At 38.6% G+C, this 10,509-nt stretch overlaps 1 protein-coding gene across 1 annotated transcript; it reads right to left on the bottom strand.

Moving 5' to 3' along the window:
• Nucleotides 1–1,431: 1,431 nt before the first annotated feature.
• Nucleotides 1,432–10,275, bottom strand: cep44 (centrosomal protein 44). Its single transcript, XM_050043945.1, has 11 exons — nucleotides 10,240–10,275; nucleotides 10,062–10,159; nucleotides 8,462–8,609; nucleotides 8,152–8,289; nucleotides 7,602–7,676; nucleotides 5,170–5,361; nucleotides 4,628–4,756; nucleotides 4,384–4,482; nucleotides 4,101–4,172; nucleotides 3,072–3,109; nucleotides 1,432–2,803 (listed from the first exon to the last, which is right to left on the bottom strand). The coding sequence occupies exons 2-11, from the start codon at nucleotides 10,151–10,153 to the stop codon at nucleotides 2,731–2,733; spliced, it is 1,056 nt and encodes a 351-aa protein (XP_049899902.1). The 5' UTR covers nucleotides 10,154–10,159; nucleotides 10,240–10,275; the 3' UTR covers nucleotides 1,432–2,730.
• Nucleotides 10,276–10,509: the final 234 nt, after the last annotated feature.

The following is a 10,509-nucleotide window of genomic DNA, read 5'->3' as shown; positions in this document are numbered from 1 at the left end:
AAATTTCAATATAGATTAGGCATTCAAATTAACAACGGAGCAGAGACACAAGACAGGAAAGGAAGTCATAAATTAAAATAACAAATAGCGAGCAATGTCTATACTCATTTTTCTTGCAATTTTGATTGTTTCAATTTTTTTGCGACATAAAAAACACCATTTTAAAATCATAAATAAATCAAGGGAAGGAGGGCTTACAGTTTCTCCATTTTGCACAATGAATATGGTATTTACCAAGTAATAAAATTATATTAATAATATCTGAAACAGAAAAGGCCAAATCATCCATGTAAAGAATATTTTGACACAATTCAAAAGATGGATTAATTTTTAGTGATACTCAATTTTTAATGTCTGAACAAAACACTGAGATATAGGATATAAAAAACAAAACAAATGATCCAGTGTTTAATTCTCATTATTGCAGAAGGAACATTGATCCACCTCAAATCTCCCACGCTAACCTTGGCCCGGCCTTTGCCCCCACCTTTGCCTTTCAGGACAAATTCTGACTCTCATTTTATTTCTACAATCTGATTCATTAACTAGGACAGTGCAAAAAGGAGGAGACGTGTTTAATCATTTTTAAGGGACTTGGGTCTTTTATTTTGGTTTAGGGGAGGGGCATACAAATTTAAACGTTTGTATTTTGTATTGATTTTACCACCGATTTCCAGAGAAAACAAAGGCATGCCTTTAAGAATCGCCAAAACCACCAAAATGGCACCATTTATCATAGTCAGAAACTGTAAAAACAGAGATTATAGTTAGATTTTTACATTTCCAGTGGCCCTTAGACGCATCATGTGTGACGAATGCGTCTGTCAGAAAAAAAAAACATTATCAAATCTGAGTTTAAAATTGTGATATTTCATCACAATCACGTTATTCTATATCTCATTTAGAGTTTTGCCAGCATGCAGGACAAGAGCGAAGAACGAAGGCTTTTTTTCAATTCCAGGATTTTGTCTTTAACTTTTAACTTTCAAACAATGTGGGAGGGAGGGTCATGCATTTTCCACCAGTCACTTATGGAAGCTCAAGGAAAATATTTTGAGGAGGGTCAAAATAAATTAATAAAATTAGATAAAATAAAGTTACATTCCAGCCAACCCGTCCTCTGATAATGGGATCAAAACTTATAGTTCTGCCTTTGTATTACTAAGTTGGATTTATTTGTGTCTTAAGAAGTTTTAATGCGTTAAAAATAAACGGTGTCACCACTTCATCAGTTTCTGAGGGGAATCCTTACATACAATCGTTGCAAGACAGAAAACAACTACCCACACAGTTTTCCTTGTAAGAATTGTTAAGACATAACACTGATTAAACTGGGCTGAAGAACTTATTGTTTATGGTGACATTATCAAAAATCTGATTTTTTAATTTTATTTGTAGGCTAAGAAAAAATGTAGCTTGTATGCAAGATCATATTTGACATTTTCATTTAAAGTGGTGTGTTTGCCTAAGTGCCCACTAGATGGCAGTATTGGAGCACAAATGACAACCTGATGAATTTTGAGTAGATTTGTAGAGAAAGAAATATTTTGGTGTTCAGTTCTTTGTCACTGATTAGCCTGCTTCTGAGTGGCATTACATCATTTCTATTAAAAAAATAACCAAAAAAACCCTCTGTTTTCAGTGACACGTCTCATTTTCGTAAACTGATAAAAGTCTTGAAAAGGGAACCATTTCCATTTCTGGTTTACTGATAAAGAAGACTGTGGTGCCACTCTCCATGCCAGAAAGTGCATTTATTGAGGAAATAAGAGAAGAATTATGTAGTTTACAATGTGAACTTGTGCCTTTGCAGAGCCTGCCTAGGTGAATCCACCAACTGGAGCTCACTCTCTTCTCTCCCTCTGCTACAAAAACATGTCCTGTGCTGTCAGCTGTGTACATCAGACCAAAAATGCTCCTGTCAACTGAATCAACTTCCAGGGCCTCTCAAATGTCACATAGGCAAGAAATTAGAACATTTCATTAGTAAATAAATTATGCTTTGTTTTATGTCCCAATTTCAGTCTTGAAAATTAGCTATAGAGACCAAACATGACCAACATGTTTGTTTCTGCTGTAGAGTTGGGCATTTGAACATGGACATCTATGGGGACTGACTCACTTTTGGAGCCCGTCTCAAGTGACAATTTGAGGAAGTGCAGTTTCTGGCTCTTCTGCGTTAGCTTAATTTATTTTTTGTTATGCCCAGCAGGTTGCCAAATGGGAGACACCAACATTCTGTCCCTTCTTTGAGTGGTGATGCAAACTCAGCATGTTCACTGTCAAGCATTTATTTGCATGGACTCAGTGAAGTGAACTTTATTTGTTGCTCCACACATGCACACACACATACACTACCAAAAACTGTAGTAAATGAAAAACAATTAACACAAGCACCTGCAGTTTTAACAATGCAGGATTTATTTGATGAGGGTTAACACAGCGGAAATCATCTGCTTTGCTCTCATCAGCCTTTATCACCAGAAATTCATTTTCATGTTGACAATATTTCTTCCTCACAGTCACTTCCTTTGAGACCTGAGTTAAAGCAACTACAGAAGTTTCCTGGCTCGTCTTAAGTACAGATAGCTTTGTTAGAAGAGTTACAAGCTGAGAGGCACATCATAGTGATAATTTAGTTTAATAAGGAACATTAACAATGCTAAGATGATAGAAAAGTGCACTAAAATCGTGGTGTATTATTACATTCAACACAAACTTAGATGATTATCATTTCTCATAATGTATCTGCAGTTTTGTGGAGGATTCAGTGTTCTTCAGCAGACTGGAGGTGCTCTTCAGCCTACAGATTTCAGACACAAACACAAACAATGAATTTTATCCAGATTATGTGCTATCTGGCAAGTGCAACACAAAAATATGGCAGGTACACCAACACCTCCTCTACAAGATCAAGACACATTCATAAGATTAAAGCTCACTGCTGCTTTTATCGAGCCAGGCTGGATGGAGCGATAAGATCAGTGACTAAAAATCAGCAGACCTATCTCACAGCCTTGATGTGGTTAAGTGTGAACTGTAATGTTGAGCAACTATAATTAAAAACTTACATGTTTGTGATCCTCTCTAGCCTCTCCTTAAGATCCTCCTGGACAAAAAAACAGAAAAACAAAACAAACACAGGACAGACAAATAGATATGTTTCTTGAACAGATATTAGGTAATGTGTACTGAAGAAAGATTAACTGCAGCAACATGGAATAACCTGAAAGCAGACATGCATGCAGATGGCTAGCTAGGATATTATGTACTGTTTGCATCGTTCAGTGAAATTATTCTGTATGTGCAACAGCGCAACACTATAAAATAGTGCAGTCAGGACATGTGAGACATTTTTAAAGATACACTGCAGAATTGGAAATGAGTTTGCTAATGCCTCTAACTAATGTTGTTAGAATTTATTCTGTTTTCTCCTGTCACACATACAAAAACAGAAGCTGATTCATAAAAGAAATACAGAAATCATAATTGCTAATCAGTCAATGTTCTGCTGCCAAGAAAATATGATGTTAGTGGAGCATCAACTTGCCAACTAAAGCTAAAGCCCTACGATCCAGTGTGTGGGATTTAGTGGCATCTAGTGGTGAGGATGCAGAATGAAAACTTCACCCTTACGCTGGCCGATGTGAAAACTCAGATGGCCCCATCTAGTGCACGTGTTTGATTTGTCTGTTCTGGACTTCTCTACAAACAACATTGCGGACTCTGTGGGAGAGGACCCACTCTGTATATAGATATATATATCAGCTCAATCTAATGTAACAAAAACACCTTCTTCTCAGGTAACTATGAACTAATGAAACGCCTTAAGATTCTTTTTCTGAGTGATTTCTGGAACTGGAGGGAACTGAAAGGTGCTCTGTTATTTGCCCACCTCTTATAAATACTGTGACTGTCTTATTCAAACGCATGGTCTGGGAAAACAATTCCCCAAAATGTTTACAACACAGCATAACAGAACATGAAACAAATAATACAACAAATACGGTGATGTCATTCACAAAATCATTGAACAGCTGGAATAGATTAGATTTGATTATCCACAGTGACAGGAAGGGGAGTCCTTTGCTTTGCCTCACCTTTGAAGCATCAGACGTGGAAACTGAAGAACACGAAGAGGCAGATGACGGACATGGCGGCGGCACACTTAACTAAGAGAGAGAGAGGTGTGAAAGCAAAGGGAAATGCAAAGGAAATGGTCAGTTTAAAACTTTGTTTAGTCAAGGATTAATCTCAAAACTGGCTCAGTGCTAATTTCAAGCGAATCACATTTTAACATTTAACAGTTTAAGGGGATCTTGTTATGGTTAGCAATTTGTTACAACCACTCCATTGTTCTGTGAGGATGCCTTAATGCATTACCTGTACATTGCTCAGATCTAGTTTAGTTTCCAGTAACAGGACCCTGCTCATCAGATTTTCCCAGCTCTTCTTGGATACAGTGATGACTTGTTCATCATACTGGAACAGAATATAATTAATAAAAAAAAGTTGGCTGCAATTGTAATGTTTTATTACATTTCCTTTGCCATCTGTCCAATAAGGAAAAATATTAAACAAATGGGATCGGATATTAAATAAGTAGAGTAAAGAATGTCTTGTCAACCTTGTCTGTGTTTCTCCATTTGTCAAGTTCGTCCAGGCGTCTCTCAAGGATACTGAGCCTCTCGAGCCCAGACAGAAGAATCTCTTGTTGAGCTTCCAGTGCTGAAAGCCTTCCCTCCACCTCTGATGACTGAAAGACAGGAAGACAGTTATATTACATATACGTATATTGGCATGTGTTCAGACTCCTCTGGAAATATGTGGGGCGGATTAGGTGATCATCAGAGCTTAAGGCCTTTCAAAGTTTCAGTACAACAGAATCCATTTGTTGTCTAAAGGTCACTTTGTTGTTCTGGTGAATGCTGCAAAGCTATATCAAAAATTGTTTTAAACAAAGGCATTTTAACTCCATATTCATAAATTCCCATTGACATCCTTTAACCATTGTATCAGAGAGGGAAAAAGGCCACAACCAGTTTTATTTAAATCATACTGTCTCCATTTATTGGTAAACAGGTCAAAGCTTTTACTACATTGAATCTATTAATTAATGTCTATCACAAACTTTCACCTAGTCTTCACACAGGTTTTGTAAATGCTTACATTAAGAATGTTCTCCTTGTCCTCCTCCTGTCCTGCCAGCTCTCTGATCCCATTTTCAGCAGAACTGGAGTGGACTTCATTATCAGAGGCACGGGTTACATTATTGGAGGAGCATGCTTCAGCTTGGGAGGAGATTGTGGGAAAAGTGGAGGGATTTTCCATGTGGTTCACAACAAATGGCCTCTTGGACACCTGAAACGTATAAAACCAATGCCATAAAACATTTCTGTCATATTGTTCACCACTGTTCATGTGCAGTTCTGTGATGGGGGTTGCAGGCTTCGCCACATTTTAGAGGTCGCATGCTAAAAATTTGTTAAGAGCCACAGGTTTACACCACTTACTGTATTATCTAGATCTTTTTTATGATTGCAAGAAAAAAAATTACTAACAGAACAACATGATGAAAACAAAAAGAGCAAATGCAGAACAATTATTAAATATTTAGTCAAGGAACAAGAGAACAAAGTGATGTTGGTGTTGGTGTGTGCGTGTCTGTGTTTCACACTGTCAGACTGGAATAACGCTATAAATGTGGATAGGTGAAAGGGGAGGGAAATTAAGCTTTACCTTTACCACTACCAATGCTACTACTACAACTATCACCACCACTACTACTTCCACTATCGTTACAACTACCAACAACTGTAACTAAAGACCATGTTGTTATGGGATCACTCCAGCTCCAATACAGCGATCTGCAACTTTAAAGAAATGCAGGCCAGGGGCGTAAACTGGAGGGCCAATGACTCCTTTCCTACCTCCTAGTCCCTACTACTGGCACCCTTGCTCAGACTACACCCATCTTCCAACTCTGCCTTCATTGTGATCTCAACTACACACTTATAAAGTTTTGTGAATGCATCCTGCATGGTTGTGACGCTATCCTGTTGAGAGAATCTGTCAACACACAGAGAGACGTATTAACACCTGGCAAAGTACTCAAAATGGCTTCTGTGGTAGTTCCTGCTGCAATCGGTGTCTCCAGGCGCACATTTGCCATGACACACACACAAACACACAGACTCACAAGGTGAAAACAATACAAGCACTGCTGTCATGGCTGGTAATTAAGTCAGGGAGAGTGCTGCTGGCACTGCCGTCCTGGACACAGGCAGTGAAGCGGGCGCTGTCAATGAGCTCCAGAACGGGTCAGCAGGGTCAGGCTAATGCAATAAATGTGGTGTTCCTCGATTTCCAGTTCATGAGGACAGTTTTCTTGGCAACAGTTAGAGCCATGAGATGTAATCTACTGTTAATGAGTGCGCAGTGCCAACTGGCGTTGCACTGGGTGCAATGTGAACAGATTTCTGATGAATCCCCTTTTAACCATTTCTTGCCCTGTGAAACAAACTCTGTGGAGAATTTTATACTGGCATTGTTTGTCATTTTATTGATGGTATGGATAGAGTTTTTTCAAGAGATGGATGTTAATTAAATCTGAGGCAGAGGGAGGAAGATCCAGGTTGGTGGTAATAATGTTAAATTTTGACTGAACAGATGAGTGAAGTTGCAGATATTCCAAAAAATATTTGCTCCCGAAGCCAAACTTCTGGGCCAAGTGGGAGAATGAAACAATGATAACATTATGAAAGATGTGTTTAAGATGTGTGTTTGCTTTTTGGGTTCATGTGTGGAAAGTGGTTTCTTGTTACTTCGAAACTGTTCCAAATAGGACAAATGTATTTTTATATGATTTTCTGCAATTCAACAGGTTGTCAAGAGCTGCAGCTGTTAACATTTTGAAACAAGGATGCTGTTTGATAAACAGGCTGTGAAATGATAGATATGGAACCTGAGTGTCTTTACAAACTGTTCTATATCTAACCATGTGTTATGTGATTGACTTGGGCGGATTCATCTGACCAATAACAACGCTGATTTGCCAGAGAAGAGTGGTAACAATGTGGAGCTTCAAGTCCTCCTTGTGTCTTCAGTTTTTACAGAGTGGCCGGTTAAATCCTTTGTGTCTGTTTTGCAGTAGAATTTGGATATCCAGTATCTAAATCGAGTGGTTTGCAATAGTATATGGCAGTGCTGCAACGGTTCATCGATTAATTGGTTGATGGATCAAACAAAAGACTATTCTGATCATTGATTAACCGTTTTAGTCGGTTGCCAAGCGAAAACGTCAAACAAATGCTGGTTCCAGCTTCTTAAATGTGAGAATCTGCTGGTTTTCTTTGCCATTTATGATAGCAAATTAACAATCTTTGGGTTTTGGACTGTTGGTTCGACAGAGGGAGCAATTTGAAGACATCCCTTTAGGTGTTTTTCACAATCGTTTGACATTTTGTAGAATAAACAATAAATTGATTAATCGTGAAAATAATCAGCAGATTAGCCCATAATGAAAATAATTGTTGGTTGCAGCCCTACTTTATTCTACTGTGTACTTTGAGTGGTGGTTTTGCACTTTACACTATACTTACAGTGTCTGCATTAGTCAGCGTTGAAAGAGCTTCTCCTCTGCCATCCCTGTGCAAGACAGGACATCTGACTCTTGGCTGCAACACACACAAACACACAACTCTATTGGAGATGTTGCAGAAGTGTTGTTTGTTGAATGATGCCTGTCTCCTGTTTTTTATTTTCTCCAAACTTAATTACTGTCACGGCACAGATAGCAGCAGTCACATGATGAGTTTCAAGTCTAGTGGATTTAATTACTGCTAATCTTTCTGGCTGTGTGTGGCTGCCCCTTATGAAGTGACTGAAGCATGCAGGCCACCTGCCAGGGTAGCAATAGGACTTGTGAGTGGAAACCTTCGTTAGCGCAAGTCAAACCAACTTCGCAGGACCACACCTGTCACCAAATTTTGAGGAACTGCTCTACTGATGCCCCAGTTAACAGTTTACATTAGTATAGGGTCACCAAACGTATCAGTTTAGTGATTTAATCATCTTCCTGATCCAAAATCTTAGATCACTATTATAAAAGACATGTATGTAAATTAAAATTAAACCATTAAAGTTCTGTACCTTCTTCAGTTGGTTGTGTTTCTGCAGGACCAGGTTAATGATGTCACAGATGACAGAGATTTTCCTTTGAGAGAAACCCCACTGGAGGAACTGCTGCTTGGTCAGTATAGGCTTGTAGTCGAAGATGTCTCGCAGTACCTACACACACACTCACGGTTGAAAAGACCTCTAAAGGCTAGTAGAATACTTGTGAGTGTAAAGTAAAAATCCACTGTTCACTAGTTGGTTGGTAGTCACATTAGTGGGGGGACGAATCTGAATTGAGAAACTTCTGTGAAAACACAATGCTCAGAATGTGTGTACATGTTACCTTATAAAGAGTGTCAATGAATCGGAGGTCAGTTTTGCCAGTCAGCTCCAGTCCAGCCTCTAGTAGTTGCTCAGCAAAGGGTGGGGAGAAGGAGGTGAGGGTGAAGCTCACAATTGGTAGAAAAGCGGAGGGATCCCCTTTGGAAAGGCTGGTGGAGGAACAAAGAACTATGTAAGAAAAACTGCAAATGAGGTATGAGAGAAACTGTTATACAATGTCCACACTGCACATTCTTAAAACTAGCTGTCATAGCTCATTGGAGTGCTAAAATTAAGTTTATACATACAGGCGGAGTCACAGTCACATTCTGCGGCTACAAAATCATGACTTGACTTTTCATGAGCCTGACTTTTCTTTAGAACTGCATTGGACAATAGTTGCAACAGACATATTTTGTTTAATAAGGTGAATACAAACTCGTTGGTATTACATTTATATATACACGACAGTTGATATGTGAAATTTTAGTTCTCAATTAATATTTGTATTCATCTGTGTAAATCTGAACTAGATAACCCAAAACCAACCAAGTGTATTGATTACCAGGTTTCACTGCTAAACCACCGTTGTTACGTATGTTACTGACAGGCATATGTAATGACAGAGACTCTGTAATCAAATATATATTTATCTGAGCACACTGTGTTTGCTTATGCTAATTCAATTTAAATTTTCAACTCATTCAAATGGTTCATATGTGTAATATAGTTGTACATAGTGGATGTGTTGCTGTACTCTTTATGGCTTGGTGCATTTGTATATGATAATGCATTAGATCTGATATGCACTTTATCAAACATAAACAATACCTGCCAGCTCTCAAATCTCATATTATCATGTGCGTTGTGTATTTGTTTTGAATGTCTGTGATGTTCCTAAACAAGAATGCAAAATGTTTCCTGCAAGCAATAACAAGGTTTAGATGCTGGCGAAGGAACACACAATGAAACTATGATGAGACGGCAAGACAAAAAGACGAACTGCAATTCTTTCTGGAGTGAAGGTGAATGAAGGCAAGCCTGGACCTATGTGCAGTAAATGTTCGTTACGTTACACTCGAACAACAAATGTCTTGTGGTCGACAGGCAACATTATAACAGGCACCACATTTTTGACTCCTGTTTGGCATGTTCAGTGTCTTTAGCCGAGTAAATTTGCAGATTAGTAGTACTTGAGACAGAGGCCACAAAATATTGGTGTCTATATGAACCAAACAGTAGATTGTGTGTCACAGTTAAGTCTCCTCCACTCAAAAAGCAATACGTTTTATCACATAAAACAATGTTTGAGTTTGTCCTGATTGTAAACTGTATCAGTATCATTCAGCTGTATCATATCTGACAACACAGTGGCAATTAATAAAACCATTTGTAAAATTACATTCAGTGCTGCTTGCTGTGTCAGAAACCTACTCACTGACTGCTATTACTTCTGACCTATGATTGTAATGTCACAGGTCGCTTAGACATACTTAACATTTCCCTCGTAATGTTATGTTTGGTTGGTTAATTAAATATTAACTTGTGGCGTTACAACGGCCTCTAGCACTGGAAATCGTTTTTGCTCATGCTAAACGTCCATTAGGTAGTTGTGTTGTTACCCATTGTAGTCGACATTTCCTGGGTACTTTAACACTCGCAGCAGACTTTCCAGCTTACGAAGACAGCCATGGACATCTCCAGCAGACAGCATCTTTATCTAAAAGCAAGAGAGCAACATTAAAGCGTCAACCTACAGGGCTAACCAAAGTTACAGTCAGCTAACTTAACGTTACAAACCTGCGTTATGGCAACACAAACAGGGTAGACGCGAAATGAGACACCAAAACCCGAGCTACTTTACATAAACGTTCAAAATAGTGTTTGTATGTGTTAATAAAAGTACAATAATTCCAATTTGATTTCTTTTTGGCAAACGCTAGCTGGTATTTTGAGTGTTGGTAACCTAGAAAAGTTGGTTTTGTTTCTACCGGGTGAACAACAGCACGAACCACGATTGGCTGTTGCTTTAGACGTAACGTAACGATCTGACGTCATGACGTAGGAAGT

Source organism: Epinephelus moara, chromosome 5 (assembly GCF_006386435.1).
Source record: "Epinephelus moara isolate mb chromosome 5, YSFRI_EMoa_1.0, whole genome shotgun sequence".
Taxonomy (NCBI): domain Eukaryota; kingdom Metazoa; phylum Chordata; class Actinopteri; order Perciformes; family Serranidae; genus Epinephelus; species Epinephelus moara.
The sequence above is the reverse complement of the archived record's forward strand: the minus strand, read 5'-3'. Positions and strand labels throughout refer to the sequence as shown.

Coding starts and splice junctions, on each gene's coding strand:
- cep44 (XM_050043945.1), bottom strand. CDS start 10,153: ATGCTGTCTGCTGGAGATGTCCATGGCTGTCTTCGTAAGCTGGAAAGT. Junction 8,290..8,461: donor TCATTGACACTCTTTATAAG/GTAACATGTACA, acceptor GTGTGTGTGTAG/GTACTGCGAGACATCTTCGA. Junction 4,173..4,383: donor TAGATCTGAGCAATGTACAG/GTAATGCATTAA, acceptor TCTCTCTCTTAG/TTAAGTGTGCCGCCGCCATG.